This window comes from Macaca fascicularis, chromosome 9 (assembly GCF_037993035.2).
Source record: "Macaca fascicularis isolate 582-1 chromosome 9, T2T-MFA8v1.1".
In the NCBI taxonomy this organism is placed as follows: Eukaryota; Metazoa; Chordata; class Mammalia; order Primates; family Cercopithecidae; genus Macaca; species Macaca fascicularis.
The window spans coordinates 125,088,017-125,111,537 of NC_088383.1; the positions used below are offsets into that span (position 1 = coordinate 125,088,017).

The 23,521-nt window shown below is 44.5% G+C and overlaps 1 protein-coding gene and 1 long non-coding RNA gene across 4 annotated transcripts in view; one reads left to right on the forward strand and one right to left on the reverse strand.

Annotated features, from left to right (window-relative positions):
- GFRA1 (GDNF family receptor alpha 1) overlaps positions 1–23,521 on the reverse strand; it is a 219,726-nt gene that overhangs the window by 15,542 nt on the left and 180,663 nt on the right. For all 3 annotated transcript variants that reach the window (XM_045361598.2, XM_005566515.4, XM_074000808.1), the window contains 2 exons: positions 21,405–21,539; positions 17,524–17,705 (listed from right to left, as the gene is read on the reverse strand). In XM_045361598.2, coding sequence (XP_045217533.2) covers positions 17,524–17,705; positions 21,405–21,539 — 317 coding nt within the window. The remainder of the gene's footprint in view (positions 1–17,523; positions 17,706–21,404; positions 21,540–23,521) is intronic.
- The window catches only part of LOC135965194 (uncharacterized), a 33,482-nt gene continuing 12,809 nt past the window's right edge, over positions 2,849–23,521 (forward strand). Inside the window, exon 1 of the long non-coding RNA XR_010578097.2 lies at positions 2,849–3,064. This is a non-coding gene — a long non-coding RNA (uncharacterized lncRNA). The remainder of the gene's footprint in view (positions 3,065–23,521) is intronic.

A 23,521-nucleotide genomic window follows, 5' to 3' on the forward strand; every position in this document is an offset into this window, starting at 1 on the left:
AAGCTGACAGACAGGCTCTAGTGGCAAAGGTCTTAGATTCCTGGCACCAATGGGACAGTCAGAGTTGAACTGTGCAATTTAGTTTGAGCTTAGTGCCAAGCCTAGATCAGAAACCCTCTTCTTTGACCTGATTGGGGACTGGGCCCCTAGGTGGTCAATTGGGAAATTAAATGAAAGAATAAAATCACTTAGAAATGGTGTATCTATATGAAACTTTAACATCTAAATATCATTCCTTTACTGATTTTTGGATTATGCGACCAGGAGCACCTTTATTCTATTTTTTTTTTTTTTTTAAAGAGTCTATTGATTGGAGTTCCCTGGTTAATGTTTTGCATAAGCCATGTCTATAATTCCTGGTCTACAGTTCCCGGTTGCAGTTTCCTTAAAACAGGAGTGACTTTTGACACTCGCAGAAGAATCTCAGTACACAATATTCCTGTGTTTTTATAAATGCACTCGGTCCTTTATAGTCATCTCACCCACACCTAATCCAAAGGCTTTTTTTTTTAATTTTATTTTTTTTAAGGAATTTACCTTTTCAGATATATTCAACTTAGTGTGCATTGAAGCGATTACCCTTTTTTTGGGCTCCTATTTCAGTGATTTACGTAATATTTCACAAATGATGTAAGCAAAAATACCAACTACAACCAGCACAAAAGGGCATAAGAACAAATACAGTTGATGCTTGTTAAGCCTGCATCCCAACTGGAGAGAGTGAGGGGCACTTGTGGGCAGAAGAAGCGAAGCCTGCTAGTGTGGTCCATGCAGTAAGTCTTGTGCAGTAGCCAGTATGTTTGCAGGGGAAGGGACAGGTTGGCTTCTATGGTGAGCTGGCTAAATGAGTGTCAGTTAAGAGAACTTCTGCTACAATTTAGAAGTTGCTCCTGGTACTGGCTTGATTGATATGGTATGGTAAAAAGAGCACAGGCTGGCCAGGCATGGTGGTTCATGCCTGTAATCCCAGCACTTTGGAAGGCCGAGGCGGGTGGATCATGATGTCAGGAGTTCGAGACCAGCCTGGCCAGCATGGTGAAAATCCATCTCTACTAAAAATATATCTCTACTAAAAATATAAAAAATTAGCTGGGCATGGTGGCGCGCACCTGTAATCCTAGCTACTTAGGAGGCTGAGGCAGGAGAATTGCTTGACTCCAGGAGGTGGAGGTTGCAGTGAGTCGAGATTGCACCACTGCACTCCAGCTTGGGTGATAGAGAAAGACTGGTCTCAAAAAAAAAAAAAAAAAAAAAAAAAAAAAAAAAAAAAAAAGCACAGGTTACAAGGTTCCTAGTCCTAGCTTTCCAACCATCATCCATGATTCCAATCATTCCTGCCCGACTGTCTAAATCACAGGGTTGCAAAAATCTAATGTGATACTCTAGATGGAAGTCCTTTCAATATTCAAGTTTCTCTTAGCCTCTCTGTGGTTGATGGTCATTCTTTGATCAAGGCAAAAGTGGGAAAAATGCAAAACCTCACGCTAATTGGGCTTGTGAACATTGTATTGAAGAGAACCGGCTTGTGATCATCTGTGATTCCTCAGATTTGAAAATGAATGCAATGAAAGAGACACAGTCCAGTAAGATATATCAACAGTCCTCCATTAGCTAAGCATTCCCTCGGGCTTCCCTGTCAGTCTCCAGCGCACCATAAAAGGATGCCTGCAGCTTTGCACTTGTAATTTAACACTAATGGCAAGATGGCAAGGAGTGCTGCGTGCAGACTCTTGTCTACAGCATGGAGCTTCACAGGGGGCCCTGGCTGGGCTTACTTCTTCTTTTCATACCTTCACAGGATCACCTTACATCTCTTTTGCTTTTACCCACGATGGGGCAAACACAGGTTGCAGAAATACATTAGAGAACTGTTTGTTTTCATTCATGGTTAACTTGCTTGATTAGTAAAATATTCAGACAAGAAGCAATTATGAGCTCTATTTTAGAAAATTATGCGCAATTAACAATAAGATAATGACAAAAATGTGTGAAAGACATTTTGAAGACGTTGTGGTTTGGGGTGAGGGTAGCTGTTTTGTATAGCGAACATTCAGCATTAATGGTATAAAGCAACTAGGAGGGACGGCCCTAAAATGAAACATTTGTTTTCTCAGAATGTGCAGTTGGGAATGCAAATGTGCAAGAGCAACAGAAAAGATTCATTGTTGTCCCTGATGAGAAGTGCATGAAGCCTATCTCATCAGACACGCATCCTCATCACCATCAGATAATATTTATTAAGGCTCTCATTCTCCTGTGCATTTATGTGCAGCTGAGTGCGGCCCCGTAATGGCTCTGTGACTTATGGTGGTAACTAAGGTTTGATATAAAACACCACGGTTTGGAGACATAACGGACCAGGGGCTTTTGTTCATCCTCTGGTTCAGAAGATGGAACATGCTTGGTGCTGCAAAAAAACAAGGTAAAAGCAAAAAACCTTTAAAAATTTTTTAGAATATGTGCTTTTAGAGAAAAATATTCTTGAAAGTATAGGAAAACCAAGTAGATGAACAGTAATGATGACTGTGATCATTACTATCACAAATAGCCTTCACCGATCATGATCCCATCTGCCTTTTACCAAATACACCCATCGCTGAAACAACTTTCTTTCTGAGGGGGGCACTCCCCTTTTATATGGGTCAGGAACAGGGGTTCCGAGAGGTGATGACTTGCTCAGGTTTCCACAGCTTGAAGAGGCTGTGCTGAGATTTGAACCCAGTCACTCTGACTCTAAAAATCAATGCATATTGACTCCATGCTAGATACACTGTTCATTATCTCCCAGATCTCACATCAACCCTCAGAAACAGCTCATTATCCTGGTGACAGCTAAGGAAGGTTCTGGGTGGTGCAGTCATAAGCCCAGGCTCACACAGCCAGCATGGACAGAGACAGCTCAGGCAGCGCAGAATCAACAGAGTCTGAAAAGGAATACAGAGCCCAAGGGTGTCCTCCCAAGCTTCATCCCAGAAACCAGGAGCAACTTCTGCAAATGCAGTTTCTGGAGGAAGTCAGAGGTCAAGCCAGGCCAGGAGGCTTCTGCTCCTCCAAGACGCCAGTGGTGAGTGCCTCTCCGAGGTCCCTGCAGCGGAGGGGCAGGCAGGGGACAGCCATCCTGGGGAAAACTCCCAAAATGTCAACTCAATGTCTACCGTCTTGAGTTTTCTCTCTAGACAGTCTCATTTCCTTGGGTTTGAAATATAAGCGGCAGAGAGGAGGGATGCTCTTGGTTGAATTTTACCCAATAAGAGAACCAGAGTTGTTTGCTTCCACATAAGGGAGTTCCATGGTTCAAGAACAGGCAGAACCTATTATTCAGGGGAACATGGCTGGCTAGAAGTCCTAAGGATAAAAGGTCAGTAGGGGATATAAGAAATTGGATTTATTTATAGTATGTGATCTAAGTGTGCTCAGAGGTATTCTCACAGGTTACCCAGAACAAGAAGCATATTTATAGCTAAGATGGTGCAGACGTCCTATTCCTTTTTATTAAGCATGTTTATTACCCAGCAATTGGGTTAAGCAATTGTCCAAGGGCTGAATTACTGTCCTTCTGATGGGCTGGCCTCACTGCCCTCTGGACCACAGGTGCAGGTGGCCTAATGGCTTTTCCCATAATGCACTGAGGAGGACCTTGTCTTCCCATCCCCTCTCTAAGTCTTTCTCATTTTTTGAGAATAGTGGTTTAAAAAAAAAAAAAGCGCTTAGGAGGAGACATCATAAATGGGTGATCAAATAATTGGTCTATTTTTGCAAGGTAGCACACATATATGATGCTCAAGTTCACTTCTCAGATGAATTTTGGGGTAAAGGTCACTGGATGCCACCTCAGCACGGGCTCCTCCTATGTCATCATCAGCAAAGACCACCCAAGAGAATAAAATAATGGTATAAATAGTTACTGTCCTGGAGGCTGAGTTACTGTGATGCAGGATTTTAATTTGTTTAATAATTATAACACTCCTAGGCAGTAGCATTTATCATTCTCATATTTTAGGTGATAAATCCAAGGACCAAAGAGATTAAGCTACTCTCCATCTTAGCCCGCAGAGGGTTTGAATTTTATTGTAGCAAGAGGCCTGGCCCTTCAGTATCTTCTCCTAGGTACAACAGCCTCCTTTTCTTAAAAAAATCAACATTGGAAACTAACCACCCTGTACTTCTTTGCATGATCACTTGTCAGGCATCAGTACAATTGATGCTGTAGTTTGCTTGAGCTCTATTATCTTAAAGTGAGTGTCGGACTGGAGCAAAACAAAGGATGGTATTGCCTCCATTCTCCATGGGAACACAAAATCACTAAATGCTGTCCATTACATAGTACTAACATAGTACTGGGGTACTATAACATAGTACTGTTCTGGGGCGAGCAGTGAGAGGAGACAACAGCTGAAGCCCAGAGCTAATGCCTGTAGGCAGCGAGAATGTCTTCCAGTTGTGGCATCTTTGCTGAGATGACTGAAACCTGCCAAAAGATATCCAAATGACAGGCACGGACAGCTTTACATTGTTCCCAAGGAACACCAAATTTCCACAGAAACAGCCTGGAGCCAAGCTGACAAAGATGGGTCAGACGACTACAGAACTGAATGAGAAACAGAAAAAAGGAAGCCTGGGTCATTTCAGGGTAATAGAACAAAGGGGTTCTAGGCGCTGCAGGTGACCTCTTCTCAAAGTATTTACCAGGTGGAGAGTTCAAAATCAGCCTGCCCTTCGTTCACATAAAGGTACCACTGCTTATAGGAGAGTGGTAATGGGCTGTGAACCCCGGGTCACCAGACTGCACCTCAGAGAGAGAGGAAACAGCCCAGCCACATGGGACTTCCTTTGACCTCTTCCATTTCTGTGTAGCAGAAACAGGCTCTGAGCCAGAGCTGGTTCACTCAATAATCACACTGTATCCAAGGGTCCTGGGACCTAATACCCCATGATGTGCTCCCTGAGCTATGTGATAACTGTGTTTGTATCCCTGGGCCATCTCTTTCACTGGCTTTTGTTGCCTGAAAATATACCCATGGCAAATTCCAGAAATATAAATAACATGAACTATAATTCCAATGACAATGAGATCATGCCTTCTCCCAGATGCTATAATATATGATAACACTTGTATTATTAGGAACGAGAATATATAATTAAATGATCAGGTAGGGCTCCCTTTCTGCTATTCACTTTGTAGAATAGTAAACTATGAGTTATTTGGAGGCATTCATAAGAGACTTTACAAGAGTTAGGAGCTGGGGTTCAGGCAGTGTGATCAAGAGGCCATCTGTAAAATGAAAATATTCTCTGGAGAGAACCAATTTATCGCCTGTTTAAGCTGGAGTTCTCCTGGCCTCACTGGTGTTCACCTAGTGCTTGGAAAATAGGCTTATTCTAGCTATAGGAGATTAGGGATAAAAGAGTTTTTAAAAAGAGAAAAATTATAATTTAGAGATACCGCACTGCGTGTGCTTAATTGAGAGGGCATCTGGCTACATTGCTGCAGAGAAAAATAGATCCCATGACCTGCCTTTGTTGAAAAGGTGACATCTGGGTTCATTAAAGGTGTGCAATAGATTTTGATAAAAGCTATTTTTCTAAGTCATTAAATTGGTTTTTAGGAACTTTACACTCTCCTTCATTTGAACAATTATTAAACTATAAAATAGAATTGCACAATTGCTAAAACCGTAATCTGAAATTTTACAGCCAGCTATAAAATGCTGTATTATTAAACTATACTGAAGATGCTCAAGCCCATTACAACTTTTAAAATGAATTATAAAACCCTTTACTGCTGATAAAATAATCTTAAATTACAGTATTATGTATTCTAACAATATGTTGAACCAAAGTTTGCTACAATGCAAACACGCCAATCACGAAGAAATCATTTTTTGAATTAAGTCTGCAGAAGCTGGCAATCTGATAACAGCTGCTTCAGCAAGGCAGCCCAGCACCTGATGTCCGCAGGCTGGGCGGGACAGCTTGTCCTCCGTGGGAGCTGCCTTTTGCCAAGTTCCTGCAACCACAGGACTAAGAGTCAGCCTCCTGTTTTAAAGTCTGCACAACGGACACTTAGTAGGGACCCGGGGATCAAGAAAAGGCTTGCAGTAACAGCACTGTTTTCCCTTAATGTCTCCCCACGAGTGAGATTTTGTAAATGCAAAATGCTTAGTTACTAAGTAGCTGACACTTACATGTATGATACCTACGATGTCGGGTGCCACACATATACATACCTATCATGAGGCCTGGCCCCCAAGATTAAATTCCTATTTTTTTCTACCAGTTATACCCTGCATGTGTCCATTTCCAATTGAGTTGAATATACAATTGAAAATGTAGTTGAGCATGCTGGCTTGTATGGCAGCCTTAACAGGGTAATACCCAATTCTGAGCTCTGAATTCAAGCACTTTCTTGGCTGAAGGGCTTTGAATAACTGCTCTATAAGCAGTTATTACAAACGGTGTTTTTACAACAGTCTCTTTCCTCCCAAGGCTGACGTGGGTGGATTCTGGAATTCAGCTTCCCTCTAAGCTCCTCTGCTGGCGCTTGGAGCCAAGAAGATGAAGTCCAAGGAGGTCACTGGTAGCCTGTCCATGCTGGGAGCAGCAGGTTCACCACACAGGGCCTGGGACCACTTGGCAGCCTGGTCCAGAGCTCTGTGATGAAGCTTCCAGGAGGGCCCAGAAGGAAGCAGTCTGGGTGAGGGGCCCTGCAGCTTAACACTTCTGCTAAGGGAAGATCCCCCAACAGTTCATTCCTCCCAGAGTGGGGAAATAAGCTCAGTCAGAGCAGGAGACCATTACGCAGAGAAAACGCTGGGTATAGCCAAGGTTTGGATTTTTTTCTCTGTGACAAAAACAACAGCGGGTGCTAGAAAACAGTCTGTATCACACAGAGACAATGAAAACGTCACAAACACCATAAACCAAACACCACAAATAACATGCAGCCCCAAGACCATTCTCTCAGATAAAAGGCCCAGGCAATGGTATCCATGTTGCTACAGTCATTTAGATTCTATGCCTGTGCTATGGGCTCAGTGTTGACATGTCTGGTGCTAGTTTTCTAATCTCATTCAATCCCACCCCTCTTAAAGCTCCTCTGTCCTCAAAGCCATGTGTGAGAAACCTGACCACGGTTTGGCACAACACTTCCATCCACTAGGGTCGTTGGGCAAAAGTCTTCTCTGAGATGTTCTCTGCAGGGTCATCATCCAGCGTGCTGGATACACAAAAACACCAGAAGGTGATGGTGTGAGGATGAGACACCAGAGCTCTTTCTCTCCTCCATGTGAGGATACAGCAGGAAGATGGCCACCTGCAACCTGGAAGAGAGCCCTCACTGGGAACGCAATCTGCCCACACCTTGACCTTGACCTTGCCAGCCTCCAGAGCTATACAATATAAATTTCTGTGGCTTAAGCCACCCAGTCTACAGTATTTTGTTATGACAGCCCAGATGGACAAAGACAAGTAGCAACCACAGCTTCCCTTCCTTCTCCCTGCCTACACTACCTAGGAAAGATTTGGTCCAATGCACCAGTTTACACTTATATCTTCCTATGCTCCTTGCCACATAAGGAGGAAGAAACATGAGGATTCTCAAACGCCCCCCATTTTCTTTTAGTGTAAAGGAAAAGGGGGTCTCTGAGGCACCCTTTGCTTTGGGCAGTGATTGTCAAGCAGGTACGCTTCTGCCCCCTGGAGACATTTGGCAATGTTGGAAGGACATTTTTGGCTGTCATAGTTGAGGAAAGGTGCTATTGGCATCTGGAAGGTAGAGGCCAGGGATGCTGCTAAATACCCAGCAATGCACAGGACAGCCCCCTGTAACAATTATGGAGATCAAAATGTCAATAGTGCCAATGTCAAGGAAGCCTGGTCTGGAGGAACTGTTCAACTCATAGCCAAGAGGTTACTAAACAATCCTCCCTGAAATCAACAGGGTTGGCATAGGGGTGTGCAGCCCACCTTCAGCAGAGAATACCAGGGAAAGCAAGTGACTTCCCATGGAGAAGCATCTATCTCCAAACTCCATTTCAAAACCCCCACTCTAACAAGACCTCATCCTTTGTCTTATCCATAACAAGTTCCACTCCACACACTGGAGCTCCACAGGTCACGAAGACCAGAAAGCCTACTGGAAAACAGGCCCCATAAAGCAATGCCTCCTGAGTCCCATGACCCAACCTGATCCTTCAGCACTTCTCTGACAGTGAAGGTGGGACGTATCCAATTGCTGGGCCGAAAGCCCCTTGAAACTTACAACTAATAAAAATTTACATAGTACTACTTTTGAGCTGGGCACCATTCTGAGCATGCTTTACACTCACAAACACATTTAATCAGCAAACACCCCAGGAAGCTCTTCTACTGTCATCTCCATGTTAAAGATGAGGAAATTGAGGCAGAAAAGTTAAAAATTTGCCCAAAGTTTAATGGCTACTAAGTGGTAGAGTGCAAAATTTCAACTCCAGCTACCTTATGAGAAGTTTCACAGTGCTACAAATGGAGTTCAGTGTATACTGCTTGGGTGATGGGTGCACCAAAATCTCACAAATCACCACTAAAGAACTTACTCATGTAACCAAATACAACCTGTTCCCAAAAAACCGATGGAAATAAAACATTTAAAAAATAAAAGAAGAAGTTTCACAGTGCATCTCTAGAATCAAAATTATATTTTAAAACAACCAACTCTGATGAGGCATTGTTGCATAATTAAGAATTTGACTGGCTTTTGTCCTTCGTTCCTGAGAGATGACTTCTAAATCCTTGGAATTTCTTGAGTGCTAGGAGTGCCTATTATTCACGAGTTCTCCGGATCACACCTGAGTGTCCAAGTAATGGGATGACTCAGGATTAGGTCAGGTTACCACAAAGACCAACCATGGGTCACAGGTTGAGACTTTGAGCCACAGTAGGTCAGCCTGACCTCCTGATCCCCATGGTTTGGGGAGGAGGGCTGATGACTGCCAGTCATATGGTTAATGATTCAATCAATAGTGCCTATTTAATAAAACTCTAACAAAAACTTTGGAAACTGAGCTCCTGGGCAGCAAATACATTAATGCGGCAAGGGGGGTGACAAGCCCTAATTCCACAGGGAGAAGGCAGAGAAGTTCTCCATTGGAGAACCCCCCGCCCAAGACCTTGCCCTAGGCATCTCTTCATCTAGCTGGTTCTGATCTGTACCCTGATCCTAAAGCTGTAATCCTAGGTTTTGTAGCACTTTCCTGATTTCTGTGAATCATTCTAGTGAAATGAACTTGAGGGGGTCATGGGAACCCCTGAATTTGTAACTAGTTGGTCAGAAGTGCAGGTGGCCTGGGAACCCCGAAGTGTGGCTGGCATCTGAAGCAAGGGCCGTCTTATTGTGGACCACGCACGCCCATAACCTGTGGAGTCTGACACACCCTGAGAGGTTAGCTCGGAATTGAGTTGTACTGCGGTCTACCAGTTGGTGTCAGAATAGGCATCATTACTTTTCTTTACGCTCATTTATGAACCAATCTGACACTTCAGTCTGCCAGATGTTCAACAAGAATTTAGGGACTGATTTAATCTATAGCGATGCATAATGTTACCCAGAAACACAATGTTTAAAGTGCTCTGGTTTCGGCAATACGGTGTAGCCATTTATAACGGGGCAGGGAGGAACGTTGCTTTGCTCTTGCTCCTCTTCTGATCAAGTATCTCTGTGCCTCGGGTCTCTTGTCTGAAAAATGGGAATGATAATAGTACTGACCTTCTGAGGTTACTGTGAGGATTACTCAGGGGAGGCACTGTGTACGCATTTGCTTTATTAATGCCTGGCCATAAAAAGCTGGGGTGACCTAAGTTATCAAAGCGAATTGTTCTGGGATCTGTCATAGGATTAGATGGTTTATAATGTTTTCCAAAGTGGGGCTTGGGGACTGCGGGTGGTACATGACATCACTTTAGGTAGCATGCAAACTTTTTTATGGTTTTAATTTTAATATTTATATATTGATTTTAATATAGAGAAAGCACATTGAACTCATGCTTTCACATATGTTAGTAACAGCTTCAGATGAGTCTCAAAGGCAGTGGTGTGCATATAAATAAGTATAGCTCATAATTGAATTTAAAGATAAAGATGGAGCAAATAATAGGATCAGTGGAGTGCAGATATGGCAAAGACTGCAAAGTCCTGGGCTTTGAGGCTAAGAGGCAGGGCTAGTTCTCAAATACTGTCTTCTCTGCAACCAAGAATGTTTCCTGTTAACAACTACATCACCTCTTCCCATTGTCGGCACTGGTTAAAAAGATGTGGCAGGGACCCTGGCAGCCAGTTCCACTCTGGTCACCAGGCTGGACCAAGATCTGACCAGAGTGGCAGCTCCAAGTCACAGCTCCAAGAAGCAGATTAGTCAGATGAAGCTCCCAGGAGATGCACGGAGAGATGGAATTTGGATCAGTTCTAATCCAAGACCTAGTCCTTTTTTTATTGCCTTTGGTTTCCCTTCCTTCTTGGTCTGGTGTCCAAAGAACATTCTCCCCCTTCCCCTCCTCCCTGGGACTTTCTACCAAGACCACATCTTAGAACTGGCAGGATATCATTCAGCTTAAACCTTTTTTTTTGAGACGGAGTTTTGCTCTTGCTGCCCAGGCTGGATGGAGTGCAATGGTACAATCTTGGCTCACCGCAACCTTCGCCTCCTGGGTTCAAGCAATTCTCCTGGCTCAGCTTCCTGAGTAGCTAGGATTACAGGCATGTGCCACCATGCTGGCTAATTTTGTATTTTTAGTAGAGAGGGGGTTTCTCCATGTTGGTCAGGCTGGTCTCAAACTCCTGGCCTCAGGTGATCCGCCCGCCTTGGCTTCCCAAAGTGCTGGGATTATAGGCATGAGCCACCGCACCCGGCCTCAAACCCTTCTTATTAATTAAGAAGGCACAATACAATCTAAAGAGCTCCATCTTTCTTCCTCTGTGCCCTGCCCCCATCCCCGCTCCTGAGAGCAGCTCTTCCTTTCTGGCCCCAGCATCCTGTGTCAAAATCTCTAATGCATCTCACCAACCATGTCAATAGTGGAGGCCGCTTCCCCCAGTGCCAAGGGTCAGCCCATTGTTGTGCCTGGGCTCTTTGCATACTTGCACTGTTCTTTTATTCCTCACAAAAAACCAAGAGCTCAGTGGTGTTTTACAGCAGAGATTCAGGGTAAAAACCAAGCAATGGTCATGGAGCCACAGAAGGTGAGCCAGGATTCTTACTCAGGTCCAACTAACTCCAAAGCTGAAGCTTTTCCTGGAAAACCAACTCTTAGACTGTCAACCATGGGTGAAAAGGAAAGTGCAGAAGAAATGCTCTCAGGGTTGCTTCACCCTACTTGGAGGGGAAGGGTAAGGAGAGGGGGTTAACCCCCTTCCTGGAGTTTGATGTGGAAATAAGCACCTCTCTTTCCTCACTTCCATCGTCCCAGGCCTGCTCTCCTCCCGGTCTATCACCCTGTGCAAAATCCCAGCACCCTTGACTGGCTCTCAAGTGCCTCTTCTCTGGTGGAAGATTAACGGGCCGCCAAAGCACCCCATTGCTCTGCTAGCATAAATTGCAAGAAAAACATTTAGAATATTGATTAAGTGCTCCGTGCTAGAAGATTGAAATTTACCTCCTGTATTTCCAGGATTAGCTGACATAATGGGGTCAGTCTGCTGGCACAAATGATTTACAGAACGCCCATTGGCAGCTTTCCTTTTAAAACTCGACACTTAAAATTTTCACTTGGTCACAGCCAGTGGAGTCCTGGGTATTTGGTAGGCTTGGATAATCGCCTTCCCGCCGCATCTAGACTTTGGGGGTTGACCCCCACAAAGAAGAGTTTTGAAATTATGTCTGGTCTGGTCTGGCCCCATCTGGAACAAATGGACTTTGGCTCTGAGGAAGTACTGGGGCCGTGGGGAGAGGGTGGAAGGGACCATCTAAATATAGATTATTTTCAATATTCGAATGCAGATTAGGAGTTAAACAGATTAGGTCTGCCCTCCATCCCTCCTGCCACTCTGCAAACATTAGGCTGCATCCTACAAGTACCTGTTTTCTAAGCTTGACACGACCCCGGGGGGAGAAGGAAATGTACTGAGGCTTTGCTGGGAGGCTGGGAAGGAGTGGACCTAGGCTGAAATCCAGTGAATGTGGCAGGTTCTCTGCTCCAGGCGGATGCCCACCCCCCAGGCCTCTGCCCTCACCCCGCACAAAGAGGGGCCCGCAGTGTCTCTACTCTGAACCCCTTAGGGCTAGCATGGTCTGACGGCCAGAGAAGACCAGGCAGCTACTGGTGGAGTGGTGGGGGGACAGGGCAGCTGCCCTCTGCATGGCTGATTTTAACAAGAAGCATGCTTTCGAAGATTATCCACATGAACCCTTCATCTCTTTCATGATTGGGTGAGCTGCTTTGTGGTTTCTTTCTAGAATACTGTTTTAAAAGTCCCACCAGGATGAGCTGTGTCACACTGGTCCTCCATGTCTCACCCACAGATGTGTTTTATGTGACTCACAAAAAAATTATCTAACTTTGAATGTGGTTAGTGCTGTTTACTGGAGCCCCTGCCAACTGCCCACAGCTATCCTCACCTACCCTGCTCGCCCTGGGGCTTAGCGTGTGCCCTATGGTCTGTCACAGCATTTCCAGGGGCAAGGGGCTGAAGGGGCATAGAGGCAGTGAAACCTTCTCAGGGGGCCGGAGTCCCAAGGCTGTAGCTCCCAATCCTTGTTACTCTATTTGACCACAGAAATCAGAGGTTGACCAACACCACATTAAGACGTCTTCACTGTAAGCCACCAGAGTTAAGCAGTGTACAGTGATGCAAAATAGAGAATTTTTCTAATGCTCCAAAGATATTTACTTTAAATAAGTCACACACACATACACAGTCCATTCGGTTTAAATATCCTGAGCTTTTTCCAGCTACCAGACCACTCCAGTGCACGGAAGATGAAGTAATTGGTAGGATTATTAATGTTTCTTTGTTTTCCATATGACCATTTCGTACAAGTTGAAGGAACAGGCCAACAATAGCACAGCCTGTGCTATGCTTGTCAGTAATATGACTGCCAATTAATCCTGACATGGGAGCTTGGCGGGTTACCCAAAACCCGGTATTTTATCACCTCAGGGGGTTAGCACTTGGACATTTCTGTAACATTTTATACTAATCAATCAACTTTCCTTTTTTAAAGCAGAGCCTTTCATAGGAACCATGGATGCGTCCTATATTCTCCACATCCAAAGCCACCTAGTTCCCCAAACAGAACTGCGTTTGGTTTGTTGATAATTACACTTCAGAGCAGACTTTCGAAAATGTTTATTCGTGTTTCTTCCCTTCCAAGGGGGAAATCTATCTCAAATGTTAAGACTGAAACTCAAGTCCCCAAGAGTTTTCTCATATTATTGTATATTTTAAAATATTACAAGAGGGCGCTTCTCAAGGGAAGTGAACTTTAGAGCTGCCAAAGATAGTTGACTTTCTCTGAATCTGTTACCAATGGATCCCAAGCTGGTTAAAGTCAGTTCTATTCTGAGTAATGACACATGTGGCTGGGACAAACGCCATTCTAAGATATTTCTAGGACCCCCTCCCTCCTCTCCAGCAAATGGTAATTCATCTGGAGACGGCCATGCAGGCAGAGGAGGGTCAGATGGGGAGAATGAGTCTCCTGGGAGCCCTCCGCCCAGGCAAGAATCCTAAATCAGCTGGAGGGACCATGTTCTCGGGATGAAGGCCCTTCACTCATCACTCTCTCATTCCCCCGATCCTCTAGCCGCAGATGATCCTTTCAACCATTCTTCATAGAGGTCACCCTAGAAAATCAGCAGCTGCAAAATGTTACTGGCAAACTTTCAGTCCTTCCCCTATACTGTCTCCTGGAATTGAGGCATGAAGAAAGAAACCCAGTCTGAAGTCAGAACTTTGCCTCTGTCCCCCTTATTTGCATTAGTGAACCTCAGGAGGAACTGGGACATGCGGCTCTCTTAAAACCAGCTTCTCCTTTCTTATTCTTTCCTTCTTCCCTGCTGTCTGTTCTTCATCCAAAGAAAGAATCCCAGTTGTCCAGGGGTCATGGAGCAAGGCAAAAGTGCCTTGGCCTCAAAGTTAGAAATCTTGGTCTGCTACAGAATTACTGTGTGATCCTGGATATGTCACAAACCTCTCCCTGCCTCAGTTGCTCCATGTGTAAAAGGCAAGGATGTCTGCCACACCTGACTCACGGGGCTGCTGTGAGGAGTACAGAGGGCAAAGCACACAGAAGGTTTTGAAAAATAAAATAAACTACACACCTGTTAGTGTAACCTCCCACCAATGTCCCTAGCACACACCCAACACCCGCCCCCAAGGAAGCACAGCACCACCTTCCATCTGTTATAAAGGGACTAAGTGGCCACTGACTTGGGATCAGACACCAAATTGCATGTGACATTCATAAAGCACCATTCTGGAACATTCACTCTGTTCCACTGAATCCTAACTCCAGCAGCTAAGCCATATATGTGCTTTGTAGATGAGGAAGCTGAGGCTTGGAGAGGTTAGCACGCTTTCAGAGGCTACCATACTGGTGAGGACAAGAGCAGGGTCTGAAACAGACTTGGCTGCCTCCCCTGCCCTTATCCCTTATTCCCTGCCTCATTTGTGCAAAAAGGGGCTCATGCAGGTCATCACCTTAGGAGTCAAAGTGAGGTTCCATGGAACCCTAAGGGCTCCCTGGGAGTGAAATGCTGTTTAGCTCCAGGACATGTGGAGATGGTGCGTATTACAGGGAAGTGAAGTGTGGTTAGAGCCACCCTTTGTTCCTCGACAGCCCCAAGTCTTCATGTCCCCCTCTGCCAAGGAGTTAAACAGCAGCCCAGAGATAAACGTCATGCTTTACTTTTTGTTCTGTTTTTGTTTTGATACACAGTCTTGCTCTGTCACCCAGGCTAGAGTGCAGCGGCATGATCACGGCTCACTGCAACCTCCGCCTCCAGGGTTCAAGGGATTCTCTTGCCTCAGCCTCCCTAGTAGCTGGGATTACAGGCGTGCACCACCATGCCCAGCTAATTTTTGTATTTTTAGTAGAGACAGGATTTTACCATGTTGGCCAGGCAGTCACAAACTCCTAAGTTTACTTTTGTCCTTCTGTTTAGAAAGCAGAGTTCCTATCACTAACAGGAAAGGAAAGGCATGGTTTCTGGGGAATAGAGCTCCTGTGTTCCCTGATGTTGCTGGGACAACCCTGAGGCAGTACAGATCCTCCTTGCAGGGAAAGGTGTCTGGACAGATCTGTGTTAGGGGCAAAACCTTGGCTATCTATGTGGCCAAGCCATGTACTGCACTGTACCACAGGGAGCTCAAGTTAGGAGCTAGGATTTGGGCAGTGGGGTAGGGGCGGGCGGTGTGGAAGAGAACACCTCCTAGGGCTGACAGACCCCTCTCCTCTCATGTGGGAAACTCCAATTTCATGGAGTTTCCAGTGATGGCTATTCTGAGATGTTGCCTTTTAACTTCCAAAAATGTGGACAAGTTGCATCTCGCCCGGTATTCTAAGTTTACTGACAAGGCAACTTTTGTTTTTGAATGCCTGTCTCCACAAAGTTTCTAAAACAGAGAAGGGACTTAATAAACACTGAACACTGTGTTTATTAAGTTCAGGCTGAACACTGAACGCTGCCTCTGCAGTTACCCTCTGTGCACTGAGACATGTGCAGAAAAGAAGCTGGTTTTGTGGTAGCCAGAACTTGCTTTTTCTTTCCAGAAACCACCACTGGCTTCCTATGATCACCTTATGATAATAGGACCCTGCCCCTCACCTGGCCACTTGTCTTTACTGACACCAGAATCTGAATGGGCCCAAGAAGCTTGGAAAGCTGACCTAGGAGAAAGCAGGGTACAGAGCACCCGCTGGAGATGGAGAAGAGACCCTGTTCCCTGCCTGGCCCTAGGCCTGCCTTCGACTCGCTGGAGGACTCTGAACACATCACTTCCCTGCTCTGAAACTCAGGGCCTCGCTGCAGGATGGAGCAATGCCATGCCATAGTATTTCCCAGAGCTCCTCCTGGCTCTGGCTTTCTCTGCACAGTGCTTTGGAGAGAGTACCTGCCCAGGAAATGCTTTAGAAGTATGAAGCACATCTGGTTGACCTTGGGCTGTGCCATTTCCTTATCGGCCTCTCCTTAGTGTTTTGTGTGTGTGAGTGTCTCTGAGACTGTGTGTCTGAGGTGGAGAACCAGGAGGACAAAGGACACACAAGCTCAGATGAATGGCATGGAGGACATCCAAGATGAAGAGGGGTCTTAAGATACCAAGGAAATCAAAACCAGCTTCCGACACTTTCTAGGGAATTAAGTGGGTTGTAGGTCAAGGTGATATTTGGTGAAAGAAGGCATCTTGTGAGAATTCTAGTCAGGCTGACCCTTGATGGGGGCTGGGGGCCTCGATGTGCTCCAGTGATGAGCATGAGGCGACAGCACAGTGCTTGGCACAAAGGCCACCAAACATCCCCTTCTCTAGCATAGCGGGAGGCAGAAGTCACCATGTGGTCACCACTGCCCTCAAAATACAGGAAAAATCATGGAAAGAATGAGGCTCCTGGGTTCCCAGTGCTGGCTCTGTGATGCATTAGCTCTGCAGACTTGAGCAAGAGTGATCCTTCTCTGATCCCCTGTGTCCTCAAACCAAAGAAGCTACAATACTATAGTGATAGCATCTCTCCGGCAGTCGTCAGGAGGATAACACTCAAAGGGCTAAAGAATGTGAGGGTACCCTGTGAACACACAAATAAGAAATGTCTTGCCAAATAGCTGAGTACTCATTACTATGAAAAATCAATAAAAAGGCAGGATAAAGACTCTGCTTTTGACTGAAGACAGGAAATCACCACTTCTATCTTGCTGTGGTTCTGCCCTCGCAGACCTGGATTAACCCCAAAGAATGTTCTTGACCGTTCTCACTGGACTGTGTCCACATGCGGGAGTTTGCAGGGCAGCTTGTGCCTCCTCGCGGCTCCTCCTACTGCCAAAGAGCACTTGTTTTTGCTTCGGAAGAACCAACCCATCAAGCACTCTGCATGGGAGTTAACCAGCAACACTGTCTCTGGTTTACCTTTAGAGACAGTTAAATACTCCATGCCATGTGGTGATGTCAAACTCAAGAGCTCCTTTCATTATATTATGCTGCTGCTTTGCAGAGAACACAGAATCAGCATAATAAATATGTAACAAGCCAACTTGACAACCCCACGCACAAAAACTTCAGAGACGCATCTCCCCAGAGCGCTCGTTTTATAGGTAAAGAAAGTAGAGCCAGAAACAAGCCACACTCCCAGTAAATGACAGAGTCAGTTCCATAGTCTGACTTTCTCTCCACTATAAGACACATCACAATCTTCACTGGCTGTGTTTAAAATGCAGTTTTAAGACTCAAACCTGAGCACCATTTGTCATCTATCTCTGCATACACTTCGGAAAATGAGTCTGCCCGTGTTTCCCCCACACCAGGAAGGGAGCCCTAACAAGGAATCGGGACGCATTTCTCACCTGTAAATTTGCACACGGTGGCAAAACGTGAGTGGGAATTTCATTCTCAGACCCTGCTGGCCCCAGGGGCTTGTTCTTGATCCGGAAGGCAGTGGTGGTAGTGGCAGTGGTGGTCTGCACTGGGAGGGCTGGCTGCCACACAGTCACATCGGAGCCATTGCCAAAGGCTTGAATTGCATTTTCTGCAGTAAAACAGGAGGAAATCCAATTTCAAAGTCAAGCAGCAAATGTAACAGACAGGATATACACAGCCAGAGAGGCACACTAGAAATTCTGATTATAGCATTGGACTTTTCTGAACAAAACGCATCCATCCATTTGCCCTATACGTACTGAGAGCCAGTCTTTGGAGTCAGGTGTTCAAAAATCAATTCAGTCATGAAACCCTGAGCTGGACACTTAGCTATGCTCAGAATGCAACAAATATTTATTATGTTCCTATTTATGTGCCAGGTGCTGAGCAAGATCCTTGCCCTGAAATATCTATCAGTCAAGCCCTTTGAAACCCAGACTCAGTACTGTTACTTGGGATCATAACTGTCCTATTTTCCAAGAAAATTCTTGTGCTCTCTCAATATTCTATATTAAAAGGAAACTAGTGCTTTTTAAAAAAAATCCTAATCACGAAACTGAGGCAATTCAATGGCATTCCCATTAATATGGCAGGCAAAATGGAACCAGTTTCTTTAAAAAAAAAAAATCTACCCCAAATCTCATCAATGTCTAGTAAACATTTAAGTAGGATTATTTTTTCCTTTTCTGCTCCAGTCTTCCAAACAAAATCTGCATAATTAGGTAGAAGCAGCCCTGCTTAAATGAAAAGTTTAAAATGTGAAACTTTAAAAGCTTATTACAATTTCATAGGATTAGATTGTTTTTATGGCAAGAGTAAATTGGTTGTGTGTTGTTCCGCTCCCCAAAATGAATAAAAAACAGTTTCTAATCAGGTCTTTGGGGATTTGGCCTGGATTTAGGATTTTTTTTTTAAATTTCATATTCATTGTATAAAAAATCAAACTCCTCCATTTGGGACCTGAATGTGCAAATTGTTAATATATGACTCTTAGCTGGCATTTTTCGATATACAAGACAGAATAATTTAAGCCTAATCTTCCTCTTAGAAGTGACATTTTGTTCTAAAATTGTTATCCTTTAAGTTCAGTAAATTGGAAGCTTGTTTTCTGCACCTTTACCTTTTTGGGGGCTGTAAGAAACAGCTTCAAATTAATGTAAATGCTTTTTATGCTCCCAGCTATGTTCCATGGCTTAACTGGTGAGTGTGAGGCAGGGAAAGAGGCGCACAGGGACCAGTTCCCTTAATGCCCAGAAGAACCACCACTGCTACCCTTGCTTTTGCTTAAAACATGGAGATTCAAGAGACTCACAGTTTCTTGCAACTACCTGTGCTTTTCCCAGTGTGTTTGCCTTGCCAAATCAGCGGTTCAGTTGTTTACTTGCTCATTCATTCATTCATTCATTCAAATGTTAACAGAATATCTACTAAGTGCCAGGCACTGAACTATGCATGGGGCACACAGCAGTGAACAACAATAGCAACAAAAGATAAAAGTCCATGCCCTCATGGAGATCACATTCTGATTGTGCAGGCAAATAAGTGAAATATATAATACATTAGGCAGTGAGAAATGCTTGGAGAAAATGAAGCAAGGGAGCACCAGAAGCACTGAGTGGGGAGAGAGAGTTGGTACTTACATAAACGGATCCAGGAAGGCCTTCTGGTGAAGGTGCCATCTGAATAAAGACCTCAGTGAAGGCCACTGATACCTAACCTCAGCTCCATCCCATTTGTCTCTTCCCCATACATCTGTCATGCACATGGCTTAAAAACAACTGTTTCCTCCCCCAGACTAGAAATAAACAATTGGCTAGAGTTGTGTTCATGACAGGAAAATCTGGGAGAGGTTAGGCTTAATCTGAAGGGAGTGGAATTAAGTTTCTACATTTGGGCTGGAATCTACAAACTGCAATTCCTTCTAGTTGCAAGAGATTGAACTGATGGCCCTGTGTCTTTGGGGCTCTGTGCCCCACCTAGTCACAGTGGAAATGGAATGACTGTGGAAAATTCTGGCTGTCTTTGGCCCCTGATGCAGACAAAATGCATTTATTTTTATTGAAAAGTCATTAACAATGAGATATCAGACTATTCTCTCCTTCGTCAAAAAGGTTATACAGCAGGAACAACTTTAATTTCCCTGTGAGGGAGAAGTTTTCCAGCCAGCGTGAGCAAAATCTTTTCCTACACTGACCTCCATTGTCATTGCTTTATCTTCGTTAAAACTTGCATTCTGCCAGAAGACTGTGGGATGTGAAAGAGGAAATACACACACACACACACATTTTCGGTCAAGACCAAACAAGAGGTCCAAGTTGTGATTCCTTGGTATGCCCCAATGTCGTAGTGAAGGTTTCCTTACTTGACACTACTTTTGTGGGTGTGAATTTCACTTAAGAATCCAAAAGCTTGTTTTATTTTTAAGAGGACCAAAGCAATTGACTACAGCCACATTATTTGAAGTGCCTAGTAAGCAAATGACTTTCAACAAAGTAAATGATGAGGAAGTTTTAGAGTAACACTCAAAAGCTTTTTGTGTGTGTGTGTGTGTGTGTGTGCATAGTAAATTATAGCTACCAACCAAGCATCATGGAGAAACTGTCACTTGAAGACAGGGCTCTCAGAGGGGTGGGTGGCTGAGCCTTGATTCCTATAAACTTAGTCCACCCCTCCCACCAGGAAGTCAGACTGACCTGGTTCCTGAAGTTCAGGCCTATGTTCTCATCCAACAGGCTCTTCAACATTGGGGTGAACAAAGCTCTTAGGACACAGGGGACTGCAAAAGGAATCGCACTTTGGATCCTAACTGTGGCATACATGGCCTATGTGAATTACCAGGCTGTACTCAGCTGTATGGCAGGAGAAAACCACCTATGTCTGTGAGAACTCTTGTGCAGATTACAGTAAATGAGAATGTATATTTTACGCTCGCTATAGAGTGCGTTTGAACACGCAGAAGATACCCAATAAATGGTAACTGCCACAGAGTGGGTGGAAATTTTCAAGTATCTCAGCTGGATCGTCATCTAGGGCATGCACATCTGGGTGGATATATGTGAGTCCTGGCACTGTGCTTTTGGAGTTTGATGAATGCCCATTGTTCGCATCCGACCATTTCTCTCTATCCCTGTCCCTTTGGGAAACATGTTTCCAAACTGCCTAAAGGACATTGCAATAAGAACTGATTCTGCTTTCAAGCAGGAGCCCCCTCCCTCCTCCCCAGTGCTTATCTCGCCTCCAGAGATAACGGGCATCCCGAGCCTCCTGCCTGCATCGCCAGTTTATCCTACTCAAGAATTGTTGCTTCTCCTCTGAGCCAGCCCTGAGCATCCAAGGGGCTATTGATGTTAACATTCTAATTTTTCTCAGAGTCCTTGGAGGCCTATCCCCATCTAATTTGTCTGAGCTTCTCACATTGTATATTCCGCCCAGGTTTCAAGAACCTTTGGAACAGACTCTCCGCAGGCTGCCAAGATCAAAATTTGATCTGCGGGTAGAAGCGTTCTTTCCCACATAATGTACCCTCAGTTATTTGAATCTCTTGCTCTCTCAGGCCTTTGGATTCACAGTCTTAGAGGCACCCAGTTCATCACTTGCTGGGTTCCCTGCTGCATGACACGGGGTGGCCACAAAAGGAGCTGGATTTACCATCAGTGACTAAGAGGAAAGAGAGAGAGACAGACAGAGAGAGGAAGCAGGCACAAGAAAAAAGAGGTACAGGGACAAGGGACAAGGTACAAGAGGTACAGCTGGAGCTCGGAGAAGAAAGCGCGTTTCCTCGTTTGTTTCTTATTTTTTACAAACTCACTAAGACATGTATTGTCCTTGAAGAAATTCAAAAATTTCATGCACTCTTCTAGGTCGTTCCCACTGTTGCTGCAGTCACACCATGGGGCCACACTGAGGCTACTGGAGTCTATGTAGTTAGGGGTCATGACTGTGCCTAAAAGAATAAAAACAAGGCAATTTATTGTTGTACCATGATACTTTTTCCAGAGCCTAAAAAGAAACCAATATTCCTCTGACGGCGGATGCACCGTGGATAATTACAAACATTGTGTTTGCTGAGTGGGAAATTATGTTAAGCAGTGCATTTTCTCGGCAATTTATCTTGAGCACATAAAATAATTTACACATTTACTTTAAAAATTATAACAGAACTCCTTGAGCTGCACTTAGGGTATTCTTTTGTGCACAAATGGTATGGATGCTGTGGAGTAGGAAAGAATTAACTTAGAGAATGCATGAGTTGCCAGATCCCTTGCATTTTCTTGAAAATGTCATTAATCTTCATAAATAGATACAGCTGGTTTACATATCTTAAACAATTTTGTTTAGGACTTTGAGTCCACTTCTCCCAGAAGCAAATGGTTTCTTTGGAGTGACATAGGGAAGCTAGAAGCTTCCTAGTGGTTATCCCGCACCCTGAATGTATATACGTATATATGGGGTCTTCTCAACTGATCTAAACAAAGTCTTCCACATTGTGAAAAAAACTGGAAACAAACAATGGAAATTCTCTAAGCCAAGGGCCCCTAGAGTCTTGCCTGTGGACTCTCAATGGTGCTAACAGAAATGCTGGGTGGTCCCTCCTGCCTACATCTTGTCATGATATTTCTGATGAGTTCTACACTGGCGCAAACACACAAAGCATTTATACTTAATCCAAACCAACTGTCTTCTCCTGGGTGGCTGACACCAGGCAATGCCCACTGATGACAAGAAGGCTTTTGTTTTCACATATTTTCTGGATGTAAGAAGTAATAGGTGGTCAATAGTCCGCAGGGTGTATTTGGATCACAAACAGAAAAATAAGTTTGTTCTAAACTTCTCTGAGTAAAGGGCATACTGTCTTTGCCCTATATTCTTTACTGACTTAAACCGCATGATACCTTGGGATGAACATTTTAACCTACTGCATACAGGGAACTCCTAACTTTGATTGAGAAAGGAACTGGTACCCTAAACACTAGGGGAGGAGGTTAAGGCCATTGGATATGCCTGGTGCCACGGTGGACCCCTGGCATATATGGAAGAAGTAGGAATAAGCCTTGTACAGAAAGAAGTTGGAGAAAGAGATCCAGACCCAAGAGAAAAAGACATTTTGGTCTATGCAATGCATTGCCTCTGCCATTGGGCCCTCCATTCACCATCCTTAGGTGTGTAAGGGTTTGCCAAGTCTAGGAATAACTTCACGGAAATGCTGGCAGTACCTGGCCTTGGCCCCTCCTAAAGGGGTTAAGGAGCAGGTACATCTGGGAAGGGCACTGACTGAAGTGTTAACAGGGACTACATCCATTGACTTAGAGGAGCTTGGAAAAAAATTGCTTTTCTTTTTGAACCAAATATACCCTGCGGATTACCGACCACTTATTACATCTTATGTCCATAAGATGTAGACACTGTTAGCAGATGCAGCTAGAGTTGAGTTGGAGATACTCAACATTTTCTTCTGTGGGCTTCTCTGTATTTTAAAAACACTTTTTACAATGAGAATGCTTTGACTACTTTTGTTATTTCTGCAATTCCATAGTTGGTAAGTAATCCCTAGTAGAGATTAACTTACTCAGGAAAAGGAGAGAGTGAATGCAAGTTTGGAGTATTGGCTTAAGGAAGGTACACTCGTTGGTCCAATCAATAAAAATAGAAAATACTTGGGAATCTGGGGAAAGCTATTACCCACAGCAGGGCAGGTATCCTTCCAAAAAGTTGGGAGTAAAGAGCGTACCAGGAACCTGTCCTATCCCTGCATTAAGTACTGTTGTTGATTTTCCCAAAGCTGCCTCCTGAAGATGCTCTGGTGACAAAGAATGTAGTCTGTGCTGTCATTCTCAGGGTAGGTTCTTCCTGCTGGTGACGTGTGTGACCCTGACACAGACAGCCGGCAGGAACACACACCCTGGCTGAGCCATTGTGCTTCTGACA